Here is a 24567-nt window from a genome sequence, read left to right on the forward strand (position 1 = left end):
GTGTTAGTTTTGTCCTTATTTATTAAATTGTGCTAAAAGGTCAATGAAAAGGTATTTGGTGAAGTCTTCAGCCTAAAGAGTATCATATTCATGTGGACCGTAGGTCGAGATGAAGTATTTTTAGGACAATGAATGTGGCTCTTGCCAGTAGAGGGCAGTGGTAATTTAGATTGGTCACGATAGGCAGGGACAACCGCAAGGAAGAAGGCCTGCGCTGTGCATTATGGGCATGGAACCGGTGGCTTGATAGATTTTTGTTGCTTGTTCGTTCACAATGTTACCGTGATGGTGGATTGGAGTATCGAGAACTCCTGTGTTTCAAACAACAGGTACTATATACATACGATTTGACTTGATATGTTGGTCTGGTGAAGAGGCCGGAGCTATCACTGCTGCAGTTTCTGTTTTGGTAGCTGTCAATGGCTTGAGGTTAGCATCATTAGCGTCAATCAGTCTACGTGTAACCAGCTGGTGTAGGCCGCGTACTGCAAGTTTACCTAGGTTAGGTAATTGTTTGCTGGCTAATAACAATACTGCTAGGCTACATCAAACGCGTATTGAAGTGATCCTCGAGTTTGCGTTAGCTAGAGCTAGTATTGTTAGCGTAGGTTGCCAGTTAGAAAAACGTTGACGGGTAGTTACTGTCTACTGTCTGTCTGTACTATGAAGAAGATTGGTGGCATAATCCCTTGTGCTTTTGCATCAACCCCAACATTACTGCCTGGGTTGGGACTGACAGTACAGTAGGCTAAAGGTAGCTGCACTTGTAGTAACGGTAGTTAACTTAGCTAACTAGCTTTGGTTATGATGTGATGATGGTGTACTCGTCGACTTGCTACGCTCGGTAGTTTTCCAACAAAGCATTGATCAACAGATCAATTGCATGGACCTTTGCCTAACTATGTACCATTTCGATCTATGTTTAGAAGGTGCCCGCCCACCCATCCAACCATCCTAATCCTCAAACTGATTACACAACAGACTGAGGGTCTTCACTCCTACACTAAGGCTTATCATAGTTTTAGTTAAATTGCAGCACTGTTTAGTCAGATCAGTCTTTTGGCCATGTGTGTTTCAGAAATGCAACCACAGTCCTTGTTTGAATTGTCAGGAAAATAACTTGTCGAATGGCAAGGTAAATGTCCCCAAAACTGTGTACTGCACACAGCGAGATAACATCTAATCTTCTAAGACACTAACACAAACAGCTGTGTTAGTGTCCTATCCAGGCACTGATGAAACATGTTTTTGCCACTTTCACTTCCGTTGTCAAAAGTGTTTGTGACAAGTGAACGCAGCAGAAGGAACCTCTTTGTGTCTTCTTTTTCAGTTTCCTCTAGTCTGAAGTCTTCAACTTCAACTGGGTGTATGCATACATTGATCAAACGCTAACTTGAGAAACAAGCCGTTTAAATCTGTCCTACCACAAAATATCTTTGGATTCTAGCAGTGGGCAAGGATCTTTTTAAAAGCTAGCCTAATTCTAGTGTTGTGTTTACGTAAACATCCAAGTGTGGTCTGAAATCCTTGCTTTTGTCGTTGACTCGACCCCTCTCAACCACTCGGCTAGCCTCCCTGGAGTGGTGCCCCAATGACATGGCCTCCAGTCACAGCTCCTCCCCAGTGCCTCATCCCCGCGGCGGTGGCGGCAACGACGGGATTTACCGCAAGGACAAGGAGCCCTCCTCGCGACACTACCGGCCCGTCCGCTCCCTCCCAGATGTGTGCCCCAAGGAGCCCACGGGTAGGTGGGGTGGACCAAGCTATGTTTTACACTTGCTTTCAAGAATGTTACCTCTGAAAACTGGCCCAGCAAGCCGGGAATCTTACGTGAAGTCTGTTGACTTAACTTTCCATATAATAGCAGCTTTTGTGGAGAAGAAAAGGGTTATTTACTGTACTGTGTGTTAACAGTTGTGGATTATCATGACGCTTACGTCATTGTATAAAATAAAATAAAAGAATATGTATTATTGTTGCTCACCTTTGTTTTGTATTGTTTCTTTGAGCCTCTGTCTAAAGACACATTTCTACCCCTATGGGGAAGGACAATAAAGTTTTGAATTTGAATTTAAATGTTTGAATGTCCCACATGCTCTTGCAGGTGAGGCCCGGGGGCTGTGTGAGGGCCCGTCGGTGGTGGCAGAGCACGACCGCTGGACAGTGTACAACTCTAAGGTCAACCTCCCCGCCGCCCTAAACGACCCTCGGTTGACCAAGAGGGAGTCCGACTTCTTCACCAAAACATGGGGCCTGGACTTTGCAGAGACCGAGGTCATGCCCTCCTTCTACCTCCCCAACATCACCAAGGAGCACTTTGGCCCCTACCTTCAGGAAACGGCTCAGGTAACAGGCCAGCAGGTTTAATTATTCAGTAGATTTGACAGAACCGGTCCAGCCTAGTCAGGTATCCGTTGCTCAACAGATTGACTTGTAATGTAACTGCTGTTGAAAATGCGTGGAATTTTCACCGTTGTACTATTCAAGCCAGGATTCTTCCCTTCTTGGTTAGCTTATGTTTTTGATATTTTTTGAAAACCTGAGATTAACGTTGTGGTTTTCATGACATGTAGAATGCATTTCATAGTTTGTTATTTTGACGGCACACTCGTAAGTGAACCACTGTTTTGTATCTTGACCAATCTTTAGAGGGAAAAAATCCATGAGCGATGCAGGAACATCTGTCCCAACAAGGATGACGTTGACGCAGTCCCGAGCGTCACAAACAACCATGGTATGCATTATTGAACAGCGTATTGAACAACCTCTGCCCCTGCCGCACCAACACACCACAAAATCCATCTCTGCTCGTATGCTGAGTCATGGCTGTCTGCATGGTATCAGGTTTTGTCCCATGCAATGAAATGACTTGATTCAACAACCCCCCTCCCCCCCTTCCACCCTGTAGACAAATCAAGAACGGAGCTGGAGCAAGTTCCTAAGGTAAATGTCCCTTTTGTCACATTCAATGTCAACATTTGCCAGACCTTTCGCCAACCCTGCGCCTCACCGCTTGTTTGATTTGGGAAAATGACGGATATCTCGCCCTTTACATCGGCAGCTACGCCCTTAGATTATGTGATTTAGTCTGTATCTGCAGCAAGGTTTTGCAGCAAGGTTTTGACCTCAAGGACCTTAATGAACGGTCCTTGAATAATAACGTGATTGATGCCTTCCAAAATGGCTTTTCACTCATTACTCGTTCACGATGTGTCATGTGATGTCATTCCGTTTCTGTATTATTTACCCACAATGCCTCGGTGAACCCCAGATCTTCATGAAGCCCGATTTTGCGCTGGGCGACCCCTCGACCTTCAACGCCGTCCTGCCGTGGTCGCACTTCAACAGTGCCGGCGGGAAGAACAGCCGCGACATGGCGTCGTCGCGGTTACTTCAGGAAAAGGTGGACTTGCTTATCTCGCCTTCTGGGAAACGAGTTTCATAACCGAAAGGCCCATTGATGTTATATGTACACCATAGTATCTGGTGTAGAACATGCAGCCATGTTGGAGGACTTATCCGAGGTTGTACAGAGCTGCTGAACAGTTCTGATGTGAATTTCGCTCCTCCTATCGCCTGTCTTGTGTCCCTTTGTCCCCTCTCATTATCTCTCATTCACATTCACTCACTGACTGACTCACTCACAATCTGTCTCTCTCTCTCTCTCTCTCTCTCTCTCTCTCTCTCTCTCTCTCTCTCTCTCTTCCTCCCCTTTCCCTTCCAGCTGAGCCACTACCTGGACGTGGTCGAGGTGAGCATCGCGCGCCAGATCTCGCTGCGCTCGGAAGCCTTCTTCCACGCCATGTCCTCCCAGCACGAGCTGCAGGACCGCCTGCAGGAGACGCAGCGCTCGGCGGCGGCGCTCCGCCAGCGCACTGCCGCCGTCCACCGCCTCATGTGCCAGGGCCCGCTGAGCGCCCTGCGCCAGGCGCTCTCCCGGGCCAACCACGTCAGGCTGCACAACAAGCTGAAGCTGATGGCCGCCGTGCACCAGACCCAGCCCACCGTGCAGCTGCTGCTGTCCACCTCGGAGTTTGTGGGGGCCCTGGAGCTCATCGCCACCACCAAGGAGGTCCTGCAGCAGGAGCTGCAGGGGATCCACAGCTTCAGGTCGGTCGCCTGGGGGAGGGGCTGGGGGAGGGGCTTGGGGCTGGGGGAGGGGCTGGGGGAGGGGCTTGGGGCTGGGGCCTGGGGGGAGAATTGACAGGCCCCCGTCAGGGTCATTCTGCAATAGGGTCATCTCCGTAGGGGGAGTTCAGACATGGATCGACACCTACAGTTATTTGTTTTTGTCTGACTACTATGACGGATATTTCAATACGACAGCATCTTTTAAGCTTCATTTAAGTGTGCCAAGTTCCAGCCCCCCTCACTTGGCCACATTTCAACAGGAGTTGGATGTGTTTGGTATTGACCTGAAGGTGGAGTTCCTTTCGGTTGTCTTCTTGTCTGCATTTCTGTCTGCGTTGCTAGTGTCCCTTCTACTCTCTCTAATGTATGTTCTAACCCCCTCCCTACACACACACACAGACACCTGGGCTCCCAGCTGTGTGAACTGGAGAAGCTGATTGACAAGATGATGATCGAGGACTTCAGCATGTACTCCAGGAGTGACCTTAGCCGCAGCCTGGAGGAGGAGGGACAAGTCCTGGAGAAGGTACGCCGACGCCCTGACTGTGCTCTAGATCGGACGCGCATGAGCCAAGATGGAGTTGCGCTGCCCTTGCAATTCAACATTTTTGTTTCAACCTTTTTAAACGTGAACAAGTGGCCGTTGTCAAAGCACCAAAAGGATGTTGTGTTTGTCACAGGTGCAAAACAAAAACGTTGTCTCTGTAAAGGTGGGTCGTTGAAACAGTCGCCTTGGAGTTTAGGAGTAAATCCATGAGTTCCAAACGATGACGGATGATTCATGGTTGCCATTAGAAATAATTTAGTGGAGAAATCAATGTATCGATCAACTAATTTCCAAATTGCACTTGATTGTTTAAAATGGATTCAACCACAAAGTTACTCCAAGATCTTGCCCAAATTACTAGTAGAATCGTTCCTTATGGCTTTTTCTAACCCACTTCAGCTATTTAATTTAGCAGATGTTGCAGTATTCACAACTAATCTTTTTGTCTGTGTGTGTGTGTTTTTGTCTGTGCTCACGGTACTGATACAGGACAGGCTGGAATCTCTGGTATTTGGCTTGCTGAGGCAGCGGAAGCTGGATTTTCTTGACATATACAGCGAAGAGATGATACTGGCAGCCAAGAGCATTGTCACTCAGGTGAGAAAGCACAACTTGTTCTACGACATTTTGGCTTCACATATGGAAAATTACGGAACGTAAACAGTAGAAAGTGTATTGCGTAGCTATTATTTTTATTGAAAACATTATTTGAGCAGTGTTTCAAACGCCTACCCTCTAATTTCACAGTGTGTTATCGACTCAGTGTCTCATATTGAAGAAATTGACTCTGAAATTGTCAACAAGTGAGTACAAACATTTGACCCTTGGCGTCCCTTACTATTTTCATGAATGCACAAGCTGTAAGAAATGGCTCCACTCAGACTCTTAAGGTGTGACCGAACAATGGCATACCATTTCTGAAAAATCCTCCCTAAAGGAAAGTAAAACCTTTAGATTTTTTTTACGGGTGGAAAAAGAAAACGAGCTGGAATGGCTTTCGTTTGTCACTCTCCCATTGTGCAGAGTGGTTAGACTTGATAGTGTTACGGCTTCCATGCATGTGCTCAGGAAAACCTTTTGTGAATTTGTAACGTGTGAACGCGCTGGTTTTCCCCAGGCTGGCTGACCAGATGCGCCTCATGACGTTCCCTCAGTGGTTTGAGTTGCTGCAGAGCGTTTTTGAGAACTTCATCCTCTTCTTGAAAAGAATCAAGGTGCACATCCACTTTATTTCATTCCGATAGCCTGCAAGTGACCCGTCAGGAATGCAGTGTGACACACAAATGGCTCCACCGATCATAAAATCATCTTAAATATGTAACTAATACTGAATTTGTGCTAGTCTTTTGCATCTATTTGAACCTAGTGATGTGTCCCCTGTGTGTTGGCTGGCAGGCGACGCTGAGTGTGATCAGGAACGTGGTCCTGGAGGTGCTGGACAGTAATCAGAAGAGCCGTCTGCTGGAAAGGGGGGCGGGGGGGACGGCGGAGGCCCCGGGGCAGCTCCTTCCGGGGGAGGCGGAGCTGGCCTACCTCACCCACGAGGGCATGTTCATCAGCGACGCCCTCAACCACGCCCAGCAGTCGCCGGCCACCGTGGGCCAGGAGCAGAGCTCCGCTGTGGGGCCCAGGTCCCAGGAGCAGAGCTCCGCCGTGGGGCCCAGGTCCCAGCAGGGCCACTCTCGTCCGGATGCGTGCGGTAGTGACTCGGCCTCTGGGACCACAGAGTCCTCCTCCAGCAGGGATCCCAGCTACCCTCCAGGAGGGGGTGCTGGAGTCACGTAGGTCTACTCAAACACTCAAGTTGCAGTGCCACTGACCTGACTTACACTGATTTGACCACACTAATGGTCCCTGTAACGCATGTTCCAAGGTCAACATTATTTAGTATTTAACCTGAATGCTTTGTATACTCACTGCCAGAAAATGTCTGTCTTTTTATTCTTTAGCCTACTTAAACATGATCGTCTTCCCTCACCTTCCAGGTCTAACGAGGAGATGATGCCTACAGACCTGGAGCTAGGCAGGATAGCCAATAACATCCAGGAACTGCTCTACACCGCCTCCGACGTCAGCCACGACCGCTGTGTCAAGGTCCTCATGGCCAGAGCCAAGGTAGGTCTTACCACTGGGGACGGTACAAACACACATCCAGCACGGGCCAGTGCACTTTGACCTACCGTCAGCTGAGTCTTTGACCGTGTTTTAGGGTCGGTTCCAATCCCTAATTGTCCTGCTTGGAAAATAGTTTTTCATTCAGTGGTCAGGAAAGAGTCAGGTTTCCACACCATTTGCTTTGTAAATCAGATGGACAGGCGTAAACTTGCTCTCAGCTGCAGATAATTCTCAAAAACATGTTTTTGTTGACTTAGTTTTGAAGCACTCAAGTGTTTAGTCTGCACCTTCCGTCCCATCTCTCTCTCCTTCCTTCCTCTTTCTCTCCCCCCCCCCCTCTCTCTCTATCTCTCTCTCTCTCTAGGACGGCTCTCTGGAGCGCCTGAGCTCGGCCGAGTTTGTGTGCCTGTCCCGGGCGGTGGAGGGCTTCGTGAGGGACACGGAGGAGCTGTGCTGCCGGCGCAGCATGTCCTTGCGCGGCGCGCTGCAGAGTCAGGCCAACCGCTTCGTCCACCGCTTCCACGAGGAGCGCAAGACCAAGCTCAGGTGATGGAAGGTTTACGACCGCGGAGGAACGGGACCAGAAAACCGCTTTGGCTTCTGCACTAAGCTCACTGTGTGTGTGTCATTCTCAGTCTGCTGCTGGATAACGAGAGGTGGAAGCAGGCCGAGGTCCCGGCAGAGTTCCAGGACCTGGTGAACTCCATCTCCGACGGCAGGATAACACTACCGGAGCGCAAGCCCATAGGTACGCGTGGAGTCCCTGTCGCGTCATACTGGCTTCCAGTCTGGCTTGGAAGGGGGGGTTTGAAGCGATCAGAGCGGGAAAACGACCAAACTAGCTTTTAATCTGTGTCCTCGCCCTCCCCAGCCTCAGAAGACAGGAAGCCAAGTGAATACTTACACATTGACGGTCAGAAGTATGCCGTCGTTGGGTGAGTCCGTCTGTAGCTGGGACTCGACTTATTTGCAATCGGCCGACGGAAAAGTCATGATCATTGCTGTTTTTAACGGTCATGTTCCTCTAAGTCTCTTTTGACCTCTGCCCGCCCCCCCAGGACTGTGTTGCTGCTGATCCGGATCTTTCTGGAGTACTGTCAGTGCGTCAACGACATCCCTTCCATCGCCACAGATATGCTAACCCGTCTCTCAGATCTCCTAAAGGTGAGATGCCACTCGACCACGGGCTGCAGGCCTGTCTGTAAGCCACGGTTGTCAAGTCCACCACGAAAATAATGTAGCATGACGTAGCCGCAATGAGAGTGCTGACTGCGGTGGTTTGCCGTCTGTGGCAGCACTTCAACTCCCGGAGCTGCCAGCTGGTCCTGGGGGCGGGAGCGCTGCAGGTGGTGGGGCTCAAGACGATCACCACTAAAAACCTGGGTAAGGAACCCACACGCTGTACTGTGTTATCACCGCCACACACCCACACACAATACAATACATGTGAGTGCAGATTCCGAAGGACGGTTACAGTAGCGGCCAAGCTGAGGAGCATCCACACCAGAGCTGCAACAAAAAAGAATCTTCCGATTCAGAAAGCAGAGATTCTGATCATGTGTTTGTTCCACCCACCGAGTGAGTCCATTTCAAATCACCTAGGTCTGCAAATGAGCAAGTTATTCGATCAGGCTGGCAACACCAGCCGGCTCAGTGCCTAGACACATGGATAAACACTGACCCTGAACTTTGACAGTGGTAGCACCCCACTTCTTAGGCCTTAGGTTTAAGTCCCTCCTGTGTGCGTCTCTCCTCAGCACTGGCATCCCGCTGCCTGCAGCTGGTGGTCCACTACATTCCAGTCATCAGAGCCCACTTCGAAACCAAGCTGCAGCCCAAACAGTACAGCGTCCTCAGGCACTTCGACCACATCACCAAGGTGGGGCTGCAGTCCCAACAGCCAGGAAACACGCCAGCCTGGTTAGGTGGGAGAGGTCTGGGATTTCAGGGAGTGTATCTTCGGTCTGAAATTGAATGGTTGTTTTACTCTTTCGGGCAGGATTACAACGATCACATAGCAGAGATCTCTGCCAAGCTGGTGGCAATCATGGATAGCTTGTTTGAGAAGGTGCTATCAAGGGTAAGTTAAGACACTGTGCTACGTGGACTATTGTGATATTGACACTATTAATATTGTGATATGATATCACATTTACATGTATTCATTTAGCAGACGCTTTTATCCAAAGCGACTTCCAAGAGAGAGCTTTACAAAGTGCATAGCTCACTGATCATAACAACAAGATAGCCACAAAAACATTGCGAGTAGCCAAAACATGAAGCACACATTGTGAACAACCAAAGTAAGTGCCAAAGGGAAGAACCATAAGAGCATGTAGTTAAACAAGTTACAATTAAACAACATGAACCGCTATAAGTGCAAGTGTACCTGTGGAAAGAGCAAGCAACAATAATAAAAACAATATATCACAGCGAGTACAAAAATTTAAATCAGTTACCACTAACCACAAGAGCAACAAGTCTCTAAGCAAGAGTCATTGTGATCCTTGAGGAAACTCCTAAGTACAACAACTAAGTTCCTAAGTACCGTTGTACTCCCGGAACAAGTGCGTCTTGAGCCTTTTCTTGAAGGTGGAGAGACAGTCAGTGTCTCTGATGGAGGTGGGGAGTTGATTCCACCACTGGGGGGCCAGACAGGAGAAGAGCTTGTGTTGGGACCGGGCGGTCTTGAGCGGTGGGACCATCAGGCGGTTGTCTGAAGAAGACCGTAGGTGACGGGTGGGGGTGTAAGGCTGCAGGAGAGACTTGATGTAGACGGGTGCAGTCCCGTTCACTGCTCGGAAGGTCAGTACCAGGGTCTTGAATCTGATACGGGCCATGATAGGTAGCCAGTGGAGAGAGATGAGGAGTGGGGTAACATGGGAGCGTCTGGGTAGATTGTAGACCAGGCGGGCCGCTGCGTTCTGAATCCTCTGAAGAGGGTGGGTTGCACATGCTGGGAGACCAGCGAGCAGCGAGTTGCAATAGTCCAACTTGGAGAGGACAAGTGCTTGGACTAGCAGCTGGGTGGAGTGCTCAGACAGGTATCTCCTGATCTTCCGGATGTTGTAGAGGGTGAATCTACACGACCGGGAGACTGCAGCAATGTGGGGCGTGAGGGAGAGCTCGTCGTCCATGGTAACCCCAAGGTTCCTGGCAGAGGATGAAGGGGTCACCGTCGCAGATCCCAGGGTGATTGAGAGATTGTGGGAGATGGAGGGTTTAGCCGGGATGATGAGAAGTTCTGTTTTGGCGAGGTTCAGCTGATATATATCAATAGTGATATTGAAATCTATACACTGTTCTACTCACCGGACCATTGTGATATCGGCATATTTACCGTTGACTTTACATGTTTGTCGGTATGAATATTGACCTTTTTATCTCCTGACAGTATGAAGTCAAGGCCCCCATGCCGTCTGTTTGCTTTCGCAACGTCTGCAAACAAATGGCCAAAATGCACGAGGCCATCTATGAGCTTCTGCCCGAGGAACAAACACAGGTAGTGGAGATTCGCCGCGTCGTACCCTCTGTAGGGGAAAAGCGTTCGACACGCAACGCCGCAACGCCTAATCACTTGCGCGTCTGCTTTGCACAGATGTTGTTCCTGAGGATCAACGCCAGTTTTAAAATGCACCTCAAGCGGCAGCTGGCTCGCCTCGGGGTGGTGAACGACGGTGGTCCACAACAGGGGTGAGTACTGTTATTGTAAGACTTGCGAGGAAGGGGGGTCACTGTGCTTGTCAAGTGACTCCTCCATACTAGGGCCAAAAGGTTTAAGTGTAATTCATGTCTTATCGAAGACATACTTTCTCGAGACAAAGCAAGATCTCGTGATCTTGCTTTGTCGTCAGACATTGAACGACCATACTGAGCGCCCGCTGTCTCCCCCTCCTCTAGGCTGGTGGGCGTGGACATCGCCTTTTACACAGAGAACGTTCAGGCCCTGAGGACACTCGAGAAGCTGGACTTGAGCATGGCAGAGATCTGGGAACAGAAGAGGTGATGGCTTTCTGCCGCGCGCGCGTGCGACATGATGAACCCGCCCCAACCACCACCACCACGCCCACCTTGGAGGGACACAGCTCCTCAGGCGAAAAGAATCTGTACCAGTAGCTCACCCTCCTGGTCATCCTCGCCTGCCTTAGGACCACGGACCTCACTGGCTGCAGGCCACCTGTAGAGGGCGCTGTCTGGGGGTGGGTGAGGTGGGTGGGTGGGTGGGGGACAGGGAGAACTAGCAGAACTAGAACTAGACCGCCCTGCGACGTTGTGGGACCAAAGCCAGAGATGTGCACAGCTTGTGGGCTCCTCGCAGACTGTCTCTGGGGCTGAGAGACCTGGGATGCATCAGTGCCTCCTTTTAAACTGCTGTCACCTCATCTCACTGTGTGCAATCCAACTAGATGATTTATTATTACAGATGAATAAATTATGATTTACTGTCAATGGGGAAGCTGGCAAGACACTCACCAGATTTCTTTTTAATTTTTTTGTCAACAGCAGTAAACTGCGGATGTCCTTGTAGCACTCGGCAACAAAAATGAAATACGTGGCCACTCCTTAAATGGGATTCAGACGTGTGAATAGAAAGACTCATTTTAAAATGGTTGTAGTCAAGATTCTACTTGACAAGGCTCTCACTACTTAATCGCTTTAGAGAAAGTAGCATATTATCAAAGTTGACTAAGTATCTCTTAAAGTACCTGTCCTTAGTTGATTTACATTGATCTTTCCACTTAATTGCTCAATTCACAGCAAATCAAGCAGTCGCTCTTGATTAAATAATTGAATTAGTCATCATGAACAATTCAAAATATAATATATATACACAGTATAACTCCGACAAAGCTGGATGCTTGAGCTACATCAAGCATGAAAATTGGCTGTGAATTCTATAAATTGAATTTGTATTCAAGTGACAACAATAGTGATTCCTTAATGTTAATTGTATGCATGGACTTTTTGGTTCGTCTTTTCTAAGTAGCAAAGCTCCATCCCAAATAGTATCCTGTTTTCTGAACTGCCTGCCCCTGCACTGTGTTAGCATTGACACCTCATGCAAGAGGATCCAAGGGTATCAAAAAAAAAGCACCACCAACTAACTGCTGTCTTCTTCAAAAGTGCCTACTTTTGATAAATATCAAAGACTACACATCTGACTTCTTTACAACAGTGTACTGTTTGTTTTGAGTGCCTAATGTTCCTGTGTGCGTGCGTGAGAAAGTGTGAATGACTGGTGGGCCCTCATTGCTGCTCCGGTAAGAGATGCATTACAAAGCGAGTTGCAAACAATTCTGAGAGCATGCCTGAGAACTACAAATGTCTTGAATCCCAGAATCATTTCTGAATAAAATATGAAACATGGAACTACTTTAGGATTGGCCTATTTTCTCAGCGGTGGTTCTTGTCCATCTGTTGTCTGAACTTATTCCATAGCTGACAAGCTTTAGCCTGCCTCATATTTTAGAACACGGTGGAACATTGGTAAGTTAAGTAGGCCTACAGTATATAGCTACAGTGCAGCTGTAACAGGTAATAGTAGCCTTGTTTGTGCAAGAAATTTGGGCTGAGGCCATTTGTTTTCCCTTTGAGGCAACTTACAAACCCTAAAGACCACATAGGGGAAGAACAGTTCTCACAGGATTAAGTTACCACAGATAATTTTACATAAACTATAGGCTATGGTTTTACTTAAAACTGTCCAGTCTGATAGTAGTATGGCTTCATACATGATCGGTTTGCTACATTGGTAACATGAGTTTAATATCAATGTGTCATCGCCAAATTTCAACATGCGGCCAGTTAACAGGGTTATGAAGGTTCAACTGATGGGAGTGATCTATTTACAAAATAGGCGCAATGACTGCATTTTACAACATTGCCCAATTCCAATAAGACCAGTAATCTGACCACTAATCATTGTCAATGATCAATGATTGACTGTAAAGCTTCTGGAGTTTTCGTAACCTGTAAAAACAACACTGATCTAAATGTCCTTCAGTAAATTATAATTTACAACTCATCAAGCTTGATAAGGTGCACTTTCACAATATTTGACTTCATGTTTGACTATTTTAATCAGTTTGCAAGTAGTGCAGTTTCTCAATTGAGTAGCCTTTGCTAATTACTTAATTTGAAAAAATGCCTGGACGATCTACATTTCAACAAAATATAGATGACTGCTTACATTCTGTTCCGCAAGACAAGCAAGAATGTGTTCCACTGAAGATGGACAAATTTTTTGCTTCAAATAAAAGCAATGATACATACCAAATGTTTAATCTGAAGAGGGTCTTTCGAAGTCCAGCTTGCCCTCACACATGCAATTAGATTGCACCTGTTCAGAATTAGGCACATGATCGCCTAACCACTAACACAACATAATTACCATATCCAGAATATACATTGTTTCTAGCGTCATTCATTTTGAAGTACATGTATTATGTTGTTGAGGCGCGCTTAAAAATGTAGGATTACAAATACAGAATATTAAAATGAATCAAATTCACTTTTATTATAATTGGAGACAAAGTGGTGAGTAAAACTTTGAAGCTCAGAACTGAATCACACAACCATGTAACAGCCTTAGAAGTGTTGCGTGTGATGTTGTACCCAATCACAGCATTAGAGAGCAAGAACCAGTCCCCTTTAATGGGCCAAGACTGTAGGATAATTGTGTCAAACACTGATAATTCTTTCAAATCTGTAGGTCTCTTTCTGTAACAGTCCTTGCATTTGTTACAAACAAGCTTGTCCTTAGCCATGAGTCTTGTGTGTGTGTGTGTGTGTGTGAAAAGGTTCTGAAGACCTCAGTGATCAAGGATGCGCAGGTTGCCAGATACAATCTTGTTTTCCAGCAATGCTCCGGCAGGAATATCAATCCTATCTCCATGATTGGCAATGATTATAACCGTGCCCTGTGAGAGTTAAAGACATTCAATAAGTTGGTTTTGTAAATGACGACACTATCACAGTTTTACACAGATATATCCCACCTTTCTCACGGTGAACCGGGAGACAATCTTTACCTTGAGAGAGACTTGCTTTCCAAAGGTGACGTCTCCCGACACTGTGAGATGGTCCAGTTCCAGCATGTCAGGGATGCTCTCAAATCTGGTCAGGTAGTCGTGGACCTACAAGCATAAAATAACAAAGTAAACATCGAAACTTGCACACGACCGATTACTGTGCGCAACCCATATCCGGGTACCCGTAGCGAAGGCTACCTTGGTGAAGGAGCTGCCCAGTTTGACGTGGGGCGTGCTGGGGAACTCTCTCTTCTTGCTCATGGTGAGCGAGCCGGCATCGAGGCTGTAGAGGTTGGACATGACCAGGAGCAGGTCGGAGGAGGTCTTGACGGGCAGGAAACGGCTGCGGGGCACGTTGACGCCCAGGGCGTTGTCGAAGCTCTTGATGGCGGCGCCAACGGCAGTCTCCAGCTGGATCACATTCAGGCCTCCGTCTAGTGTCTGAACAGGAGGATGCCGTCATATCACAGTTTTTTTGGAGGGCTAGTCAGACGTGTGATGTAAGCGCAATGAAGTTAATGGGCATCTGGGCTAACTGAGATATGCTAGAATTACCTCTTTGTTGCAATGGAATACAATGGAACAAGAAACAACAGGATTTTACTTCACTGTATTTAAACTAACATCTATCGTCAGTCTTTGCCACTGCGGTTGTTGAAAAGACTCAAATATATTCGTCCCCTCTCACCTTGGGGTTGACGATGATCTCCATGTCCATGGCGTTCTGCTCGTGCAGCCTCTTGATGGCATTCAGTGAGATCCACAGGTTGTTGGTGTTGAAGATCTTGAACTTAGTGACCGATTTGAACTCGTCCACGTGGGCCTTGGGCACCTGGGAGATCTCAAGGAGTCTCAGCTTGCCGTCATACTGGGTAAGAGTACCGCCCTGTGTGGTACGAAGGGATGACAAAAGACATTGAAACAAACATACTCTTTTACCCTCTGCACGAGCTCCGCAGACTGCTCCCACAGAGTTCAAATTGAAATCGAAACATCTGTAGGTATGTATTCAAGAGCGTTAACTTGATTTTCCTAAAGTGACTTCCCTAGTCACTTATCGGTATCCCTCATTCTTAACTGTTATCCTTTAATGGTTTGTCTCCCAGCGTCTTTTAACCCATGTGCTGCCTTCGGGTCACAATGACCCGAACGACCCATCGTTGTGTTGCGACAACTTTACCCAATACAAAAACAAATTGCAAATTATTAAAAGCAATTTATTCGCGCTGTGGGCGGGTCTGAGACAGCCCGACGGTTAAAAGAAAATGCTTCACTTTATTTTTGTATTAGGTAAAGTTGTCGCAACACGACGATGGGTCACAATGACTGAAGGGTCACAATGACTCGAAGATAACACGAAGGGTTAAACACCTGTAGTTCCTACTTGGGGTCGACCGATATGCGTTTTTCAGGACCGATGCCAATACCGATTATTACAGATCAAGTAGACCGATAACCGATATTTTGAACCGATATATATGTCTAGTGTAAAAATGAAAATTAATGTCAAGATTAAGAATAAAAAGGCGTCTGACAAAGACTCTCTTTAAATTATTTTAACAATAGCTTTAATTCTGAGAACTGTTCATAATAACAATATTAATAATAATAACAACAACATAAAAAGTGCAGGGAGCATCCAGCAGCATTCTGTAAAACTTAAAGAAGTACATTTAAACCACAACAAGCAACAAATGAACAAATAATGGAAAATAAATGTAATAGTTCCCTGAAGTTTTATAAGCTAATAAAATGGGTAACAATTAGTAGTCCCAATCCAGCAGCACCAGGTTGTGGTGCAAGAAGCAAAGCTGAATCGGTTTTGAAAATGACCGATAACCATAAAAATGCTTAATAACGGCAGCGATAATTGGTCGACCCTAGTTCCTACGGTAGATCTACCCCCCCACCCTCCCCCTCCCAATCACCTTGACATCGGCCCTGGTCTTGTCCGTGACCTCCATGACGAACTCGCAGCGCTTGTCGGCTGGCTGGCTCATCAGGTGGTTGAGGATGAACAGGTCCACCGTGGCCCCCAGGTTGTCGATGTTGGACACAAAGATGTACTCCTTGCCCTCCGCTATGAGCTTGTCCAGCAGGCCGGAGTTGTAGAAGCTAGCGTAGATGTCGCCATGACCTGGAGGGTACCAGGCCTCGCTGTTCTCCCCGGTCATGCTCATATCTCTGGCGATGGGCAACAGGGACTCCTTGTTGATGCGGGGATACCTGCAGGGCAGGCAGTAGAGAGGGCAAGGTTTGAAGGGAAGGGGGCACGTGTCAATGAAGAAAGAGTAGTCAGAGATATTACAATAAAGATTATGCATTTGGGGAGATTTATAAGAAAGTGTATAGTAGTAGAGCATAATGTTGGTCTCAAACACCCAAACAAATGAATGGGCCATATTCGAATATACACACAGATGTGTGTATATCTATGTACATGTATGTTTGTGGATGTATACACGTCACCTGCTCTGATTGAAGGTGTGGATCTTCACCCTGTGATGTGCGTATTTCTGCAGGATCTTCTTGGTGTCCTCGTCTGTGTTGAAGGAGTTCATCAGGACCAAAGGCACTTCAGTGTTGAAGGTCTTGTTCAAGTGCTGAGACGCAGCAAGAGGGAGACCGGATACAGAGATACAGAACTTAACGCGTCATCGAATCATTTAGCTGCAATACATCAATATTTTGGGATCTGCTTACGCAGGAAGTGAAGATTCAAGGGTCAATCTGAGTGATTTGGGATGCCTTTTTGAGCGCACTACTCATGAGCAGATGTTGGCATCGGAGATAGGATGGGGTGCTGCTCTCTCAGGTTTCGGGCGTACCTCAATCTGCTGGACGGTGAGGTCCAGGAAGGTGTTCTCGTTGCGGACGCTGATGAGACTCTTGGGGCCCTTGCATCCCATGCTGGTCCCCAAGCCTCCATTGAGCTTGACCACCACCAGCTTGTTAAGACTGGCCGCCACGCTGTCTGGCAAACCCTTGGATTTGATATCTTCATAGGGATGGATCTGGACGAGGGAAGACGTTTTGTTTTGTTGAAATGTTGGCAAAAAGGAAAAACATTTGACAGTTTTCATGATTCACCAAAGCACGAGGGGGGAATATCCTGTTTCAGTGATTGGGGTTTGAGAATTTTAAGTGTATTATTTAAGTGGTTATGCTAACCTTGATTAGGACACTGGGCTCAAATTGCGATACTTCTGTTAGTAAAACAGAAAAACATCTAGCATGAGTCCATGTCTTTGTGCATGCTGGAATTAAATAGAGGGCACCAAAGTTAGTTCTGAATAGGGTTTGTGTGTGTGTGTGCGTGTGTGTGTGTGTGGGGATGGGGGAAGGGTTGGGGACACACTGGCACCTGACTCTATTATGCAGCATTGCTACGCAGTGCAGCCATGGCGACAGCTGTCTAAACCAAGAGCTTGTGGAATTAAGCACAGTTTTTTACTGGGAGACTAAAGCCCCCTGAATCACTCCTCGAGTAAGAGAGAGGCTGCAACACAAGGCTCAAGTAATGTGTTTTGGACGTACAGCTATGTCCATTGTATCAAAGTAGACTTTATAATAGTAGTAGCAGTAGCAGTAGCAGTAGTAGTAGTAGTTGTTGTAGTGTTTGGCTAAATAACAGAAAAGACAAATGTGAGTCTGTTCAGGCAACTCTTATGCAAGTCTGTTTTCCCATGCTTACGTCGTTAAATAGCTAGCTGAGTTAGTGAATACGTTGAAATAAAATGAAAAATATTGGTCTCTCAAGAACACTTCTTTAAAGGCCTATGTGTTATGTAAGGTTTATCATTAGCATCTGTGCACAAAATAACAAAAGGACCTTTGTGAAAGAACACATCATACAGATAAACATGAATTTTCTCCCTTAATGGGAAAACAAGTATTTCAAGTTTATACAGCTGCCAGAATTCCCAGTCTTCACAGCGTACAGCTGGAATAGGGAGGTCCCTTTAGGGGGGTCACCCTGGGACAAGGAGAAGGGACATTGAAACCTTTGGCCTTTTCTAGTCCTGAGCAGCCAACTAATGAAAGACTGACAGATTTGCGACATGGGGGACAAAGCGAGACAGGGGTGAATATAGCCTGTGTGCGTTTCACATTCACAACCGTACCTCTTTCTGCATCCAGTCATAGGAGAAACACACAATCCCTCTGCCTCTGAGACGTTGACCCCTTCACTGCCTTGCTTCATCCCTCCCCACCCTCTTCCTGTAACTCCTTCCCATTTACCAACCTTATCACATGCAGATAAATGTGTGAACAAGCGCACGCATACACTTTCAACACTTGCCGGGCTGTTGGAGGGAGTTGCGTTATGTCAGAGTTGGCATGGTAACAGGCCGACCTGATCTTCCTCCTGGCTCACACCTTTTCATAAGTATAAAATACAAAAAACTTTATCCCTCTCAATGTCACAAATGGTAACTGAATGTACACTCGGCTTCTTCAATTCATCTCTACATATTCCATAAAAAAGTATTTGATTAAAATCAAGTGAAGTACCAAAAGGATTCCCTTGGTTGATATAGCTGTAGAGAATGGCTTCCTGGGAGCCTTTGTCATCCTCTGGGAGTTTCATTTCTTCTGAATACGTGATCAAACACCTGAACTCTGTTACTACTTGCAATAAGCCCAAAGCCTTCTTAAAGTGGACCAAAGGAAATCATGATATATAGAACACGATTTTGTTCATTTGTACCAGTTACAAGGTGATTGGCTGGTATTTAAAAATAGGTGTAACATTATTTTCCTCCTCTGTGTGTTTCCTGGCAACATCATAACAGAGATATCGGCAACCTCACAACTCCCTGTACTTGATACGTAGTCAAGATTGGAATATGTAGAGATTGGAGATTGGAATATGTAGAGATGAATTGAAGAAGCAGAGTGTACATTCAGTTACCATGTGACATTGAGAGGGATCAGGTTTTTTGTATTTTGTAAGCCCTCTGTGACATGCTTGCGTGTAAAAAGGGCTATACAAATAAATGTTGATTTGATTGGAGCACAGCAGTGTTTTAGCCAAAGTAGCTGTGAGGTAAATAATTAACAAAAAGTATTAAATAGCCTAAAAATACACTTTTTTTCAAACATTAATTATATGCTGGACTAGAGAGTGTGGTTTCATTGCAGTCAGCACTCTTGCATCACACAATGTTTTTGAGTCTTATTATCTGTACATTGAGACTACATTTATCAAAGCCATTCAATATAACAACAAAGGCTACAATAAAGGCTTAACAACGAAGGTGGCCATGAGAGAAAAAAAGCACTGCTCCAAACAGACTAAGACTGCTTGGAACTCAATGATAAGCAACAAGGTAACTTCCTATAAGCAATAATATCCTGTCCAGACGTTCGCCAAACTTGTGAACCCAAATCTAACTGACCCATGTCCACGATGGCACTGTTAGGTTGCAGACGCCCCCAGCAGTGTAAGACACTAAGGTTGTAGTGCACGCTACCAGAGAATACAAATGTCAGCCAAACCCAACTCCCACACCCTCAAGTCTGGCGTTCCAATGCTGGGGGGGGATCAGGCTATTCATAGGGTTAACCTTCCGTGTGCTGGGTATTTTGGGAACCATGGGGTAGAAATGGTGTATGGGGGGGGGGGGGGGGGGGGGGTGAGACTTAGAGGTAGTGAAATGTCAATCACGTGATGAATGGCTCGGCACAGTCTTTATACACTCTGTTCTTGTATCTGGTTACCTAGATTGGTTCTGACTTAGAGGTCCTGCTTTCTATCCCTGTTACAGGCTAATGGGGGTTACAAACAAACTGGCACAGAACAAGTGTCCATACATACATAGACCCACATACAGTACATAGCCTACTGTGGGCCTCAGGCCATCCTTAATACATCTTTGAACTGGATATCTGAGGCTTTTTGGTATTGGGAAAGATGTCGATTTGTCATCAGACTTCAGGGTAGCTGGTTCATTCCTCTGCTACACGTCCTTTCCCTCAAACCCATACTGTTTCAAATGGCACGCACTAGCGCAAACCGCTATCAGTGCTACTGTGTGTCCTTTGACACTGAAGCTTGAAACAGCCACCCTGACCCTCTTAGCTATGCCAATTTTCACCACATGCACCAATCATCACATCCTAACAGCATAACTCTCTTTTGTCTCACCATCACGCTCAGAGTTTGTTTCCAACTCACATGGTCCACTCAGCTGGGGGCTGATAGGGGGGGGGGGATCAGTGGGGCCTATTCTGGCTGCCTGCCCAGAAAAGGGAAACCAACACTGGGCTCTCTGTCCAGGTCTCTCTCCAGGCAGACAGGACCACAGTACCCCCCCAGCCCTCACCCCCTGTCGAGTGTCACATGACTACTCCCTGTACAGCCCCTCTGACCTGTCTATCTCAACTGGCTCAAAGACACCGCACTGTTCCCCATCTGCTCAGCTGGGGAGTGGGGAGGGAGGGGGGCGGGCTGACTAAGAACAGAGCCATTTGGCCCAGAGATGCAATGACATACTGTCTCATACAGATAAAGACAGAGTGAGGTATGTAACCTAAAACAATTTCTCTAAACTGTGTTCTCCTTGGATGAGCTATGATGATTCATCCCTTGCACAAGGATAAACCTTAAGGTTAGAATCAAGTGTTGAAACTTCCTCGCGCTAGTATGACCTGAGACACTCATGTCGTAGGATGATTAACGGCATAGATTGTTTGTATGTTATGGTATTTGGTGTGAAGTGACTCACCGAACCCTCTGGGGGTCTGTGGATCTTGGCCCAGTCGACTGAGGGTCCCTTTGCCTGGAGGAATCTGTGGAAGAGGTTTCTGAAACCCTCAAAGTCCTTTTTGGATATCTGTAACAGAACGGTCAAAAGATCGGTTTAGAGTATAGACAACACACATTCCAAGCCCCTTTAAATAGACATGGCCTCCTTATTGCACGTCTTTAGGATTTGGTGCCTAGGAAGAGTCCTGATAAACAACACAGCCTAGTACAAGACAAAACAGTGACTGAAGTCAAAACATCATTTAAAATGCCTTTAAAAAAAAAGTTAGACAGTGTGGCTTAATACATTTTAAAAGGGCCAACTTGGGAAATAACTGTGGAGCCAGACTAAATAATCTCATAATGATGTTCACCGTCTTATCCTGTCTGTAACTGAGCGTGTCTGTTTTCATGCAACCGTCTGGCCTTTAATCTTCTCCTGCCCACTCCCAGAATCAAAACTACTGCCACCACCCTTCATTCGACCTCTATTTAATGGCTTTGCTGTGCGTTGCACTCCACAGCATTGGAAAACACCGCCAGGATAATGATTAGCACTCCTACCCAGTTGATGTGCTCTACCTGTTCCTGTGGCCTCGGGGCTCCATCATGTGTTTAATTGCACAGCCCCCCCCCCCCCTACTACTACTCCACATCTACAGAGAGAGAGATAGAAGCCTAACTTTTAATTGCTTTTACTCTGCAGGGTGACATTCAAGTGGGAGTCAACTACCCACACCTTCTGCAGAGAAATGGCTGGCTCAAACCTTTGATTGATGCTGCTGTTTTCTTCTTTGTTGCATGCATCAGCAACCTAAATACAGCCGCTTAACTGCTTCCAGAGGCAGATTATAAGTTTGTTCCATTCAAACAAATGAGGTGTTTGTAAATAGCACTTATTGGATTGGTAATTGGAGTACGGCTCGCAAAGTGGGAAAGATCCTATTGCTTTTTGACAGCAGTGAGAAAAGTATGGATGTAACTGAAAACCTACTGTGCAGAATAAACACAATGGGGTAACAAGACAAACAGCTGGGGGGGGGGGGGGACGCAACAGCAAGGCAGAGTCCAAGTTGAGAAATCGAAATGTCTGTAAGTATGAGAGAGACCCATGAAGAGACCCATTGGTCATTCACCTTCTCAAGGGTACATTCCAGGGACCAGAGCACGTCCTCCCTTTTAGCAGACACTGAGTGCTACACATACCCAACCGAGCCCACCCCCAAAACACTACATTGTAGCACTACATTTACAGTTTGTCATTTAGCAGACGCTCTTATCCAGAGCGACTTACAGTAAGTACAGGGACATTCCCCCCGAGGCAAGTAGGGTGAAGTGCCTTGCCCAAGGACACAACTTCATTTGGCACGGCCAGGAATCAAACTGGCAACCTTCAGATTACTAGCCCGATTCCCTAACCGCTCAGCCACCTGACTCCACTAAATCTTCTCTCTCCGCTATCGCCACAAACTTTTCTAGCCCAACCCTGTCCTTTCTTTCACGTCGTCTACTGAGCTCTCATCAAAGACAGCCCTCTTCGGTCACATGTTAATGTGATTGAACAATAAAGTTTTCTGAGTCGTAAGAGGCCCCAGATTAGCCCACCTCTGCCTCGGCACCCTTGGTGGTGGCCCCTAGCTTCTCCAGCTCCTTGTGCATGGAGCTCTCCAGCTGTTGACGCATCTGCTCCTGGAACTCGGACATGGCTCCTTTACTGAGATCTGTCGTGAGGGAGGGAGGTGTGAACGTGAGAGGAAAAAGGTGGGAGAAAATGGGAAGGATTTCGTTTAGCTTACCAACATGAGAAACAGGACAGGAGAAAGACGTTATCAGTTGTGCGTTTACTCAATCTATCTTAATAGCTTTTTGTTTCATTTAGGAGGACGTTTTAGAGTCTGTTTATAGTGTGTAAATGCAAAGCATGAATAAAACATGTTTTAAATTACTTAAATTGTCATCTCCACTATGTGATTATGTCTGTGCTGTATTTTGCATCCCTTTAAGAATCTACTTGAGTCCTTGAAGATGTTTTTCATTTCACACATTCTTTTAACCCTCGTGCTGCCTTCGGGTCACATGACCCAAAGGTTCATAACGAACCATCGTTGTGTTTACCCAATTTTACCCAATACAAAAACAAATACAAATAATTTTCTTTTAACCATTCCAATGTGGGGGGTCTGAGACAGCCCGACAGTTAAAAGAAAATGCTTCACTTTGTTTTTGTATGAGGTAAATTTGTCACAATACGACGGTGGGTCACAATGACTGATGGGTCAGAATGACCCGAAGATAACACAAGGGTTAAGAAACCAACAAACCATTTTCTTTGTGCCATTTCTGGACTTAAAAGTTTACTTAAATATTCACCCACTGACTCAAAGGCCTACTCAACACAATAACAGTAAACTTGATTACAGAATACAAGCAAGCACTTGACAGCTTTGTGTGGATTAAATGCAATTTCCATCAAATTGCCAATCATGGTGTTGTGTGACAGTGAGAACACAATCAGTATTCATCTCACGACACAAAGGATGAAAAAAGCTGGAAACTAAATCATAGCAAAGTCTGAATTAAATAACTTTGTCTGTACATGTCTAATACAATCAATTGTTATGCGTCTGTTTACCAAAAACATAAAAATTGAATAGTTATTCTTATAATGCATAAATAACACTACCCAATAGAACTTACCAGCGGCGGTAAGTGACATCTTGGGATATTAAGATAAAATATTAGCAGTAAATGGTTTCTCGTAAAAAACAGCACACAAAAAAGTCCTGCCAATCTTCGTATTACAGTGTAATATTGGGAATAGAGCAAATCATTCCGAATGAGATGCCCAGAAATAAGTAGTCCACGAAACAATTCGTCACTCCATCAGTTGCAGAAATGTAACGTTTGCCCACGTCTTCTAGAGGTGGACTGATGCACCTATGCAAAGTCTTGCCAATTGGTATGCAGTATACGCTGTTTGGTCGGTATTATTTGGAAGGCAGGAGGCAAGAGGGGGTAATCATATAAATACATATTTTATTTATAAAGCACGCCCCCCCGACACGTCACAAATATAAGGGCATAAACTGGATTTGACGATTTCATGGGGTTCCACAGCACTGTTGCATAGCCTACGTGAAAATGACCCACCCCTTAATGACTGCTGTTCGGTCGTTGGATAGTTCCATGTTGACTTTCTTCATTGTCAAAGGGGCGGCAGTCTCGGCCATACTTAGACAGTACATTCAACACACAAGGTGCAATGGGTTGCCATGCTGTTCTCTGCAAGATAATGTGGCGTGGGCTATCAGGCCAGAATATGTTGCTTTTAACAACTTTCCTTTACATGCCAGCATATTTCCACAAGAAGCACGTTCTCAAGCAACATACACTTCGAATGTCAGCGGCCGTTAAATTGCATTGGCTACCCACCTTACACAATTACTGATATCCTCAAAAACTCCAAGGACAAGGTGCTTGGTTACTTTACCGAGTTTGTTTTCAGATAGTACTCGTCAGACAAATTAATAATTTAAAAAGTGCGATTTCCTCGCTTTTCTCGTTCGTATTTTTATCTTTTACACAGGCTCCTTGGACCACTTCTAGAGGTTATGGCAAGCATTTATACGCACAATTAAACACGGAAATGTCGTACTTGGATTTTTGACATGCCGGTGAGAGACAGCATGGATTGGTAATCGTGTTAACCAATCAAATAATGTAAAACCCTGTTTTGTCCAATCAGAATGTAATTCAGGTGGGTGGAGTCGGTCATTCAAGTCTCAAAAATTATTTATGAACTTTTTTGAAAGTTGTAAAGATAAAATTGTCATCTCATCAATGTAATGACTCTAAAATAATCGAGTATTAATTATTTGCAGACATTATAGGCTTGGGTTGTCTTCAAACTGTTCGCTACTTGTTGCCCATTATTATGTTTACTTAACATTGCCCCCGTGTGGTGACATATCACCGCACATGACCTGTGGTTG

At 46.0% G+C, this 24567-nt stretch overlaps 2 protein-coding genes across 5 annotated transcripts; one reads left to right on the forward strand and one right to left on the reverse strand.

Annotated features, from left to right (window-relative positions):
* The first annotated feature begins 182 nt into the window (after nt 1-182).
* Nucleotides 183-11941, forward strand: vps54 (VPS54 subunit of GARP complex). 3 transcript variants are annotated; one of them, XM_062447809.1, is made up of 24 exons: nt 183-329; nt 1571-1744; nt 2105-2346; nt 2650-2734; nt 2909-2943; nt 3272-3403; nt 3725-4110; nt 4531-4657; nt 4812-4841; nt 5168-5275; nt 5426-5481; nt 5796-5892; nt 6074-6459; nt 6664-6793; nt 7158-7339; nt 7429-7541; nt 7665-7728; nt 7852-7957; nt 8089-8176; nt 8551-8672; nt 8793-8873; nt 10188-10295; nt 10392-10486; nt 10694-11941. In XM_062447809.1, the coding sequence occupies exons 2-24, from the start codon at nt 1597-1599 to the stop codon at nt 10797-10799; spliced, it is 3027 nt and encodes a 1008-aa protein (XP_062303793.1). In that variant the 5' UTR covers nt 183-329; nt 1571-1596; the 3' UTR covers nt 10800-11941. The 3 variants fall into 3 exon arrangements, with proteins under 3 accessions (XP_062303793.1, XP_062303794.1, XP_062303796.1); XM_062447810.1 differs by having other exon boundaries at nt 183-328; nt 1566-1744; XM_062447812.1 differs by lacking the exon at nt 4812-4841 and having other exon boundaries at nt 184-329.
* A 1339-nt stretch (nt 11942-13280) lies between these two features.
* Nucleotides 13281-24195, reverse strand: LOC134008434 (UTP--glucose-1-phosphate uridylyltransferase-like). Of its 2 annotated transcripts, none has more exons than XM_062447814.1 (10): nt 24008-24195; nt 22181-22296; nt 20556-20663; nt 16653-16838; nt 16294-16427; nt 15753-16050; nt 14513-14710; nt 14023-14265; nt 13825-13929; nt 13281-13713 (listed from the first exon to the last, which is right to left on the reverse strand). In XM_062447814.1, exons 2-10 carry the CDS (start codon nt 22277-22279, stop codon nt 13606-13608), a joined length of 1479 nt encoding a protein of 492 aa, XP_062303798.1. In that variant the 5' UTR covers nt 22280-22296; nt 24008-24195; the 3' UTR covers nt 13281-13605. The 2 variants fall into 2 exon arrangements, with proteins under 2 accessions (XP_062303798.1, XP_062303797.1); XM_062447813.1 differs by lacking the exon at nt 24008-24195 and adding an exon at nt 23273-23588.
* Nucleotides 24196-24567: the final 372 nt, after the last annotated feature.

This window comes from Osmerus eperlanus, chromosome 22, assembly GCF_963692335.1.
Source record: "Osmerus eperlanus chromosome 22, fOsmEpe2.1, whole genome shotgun sequence".
Taxonomy (NCBI): domain Eukaryota; kingdom Metazoa; phylum Chordata; class Actinopteri; order Osmeriformes; family Osmeridae; genus Osmerus; species Osmerus eperlanus.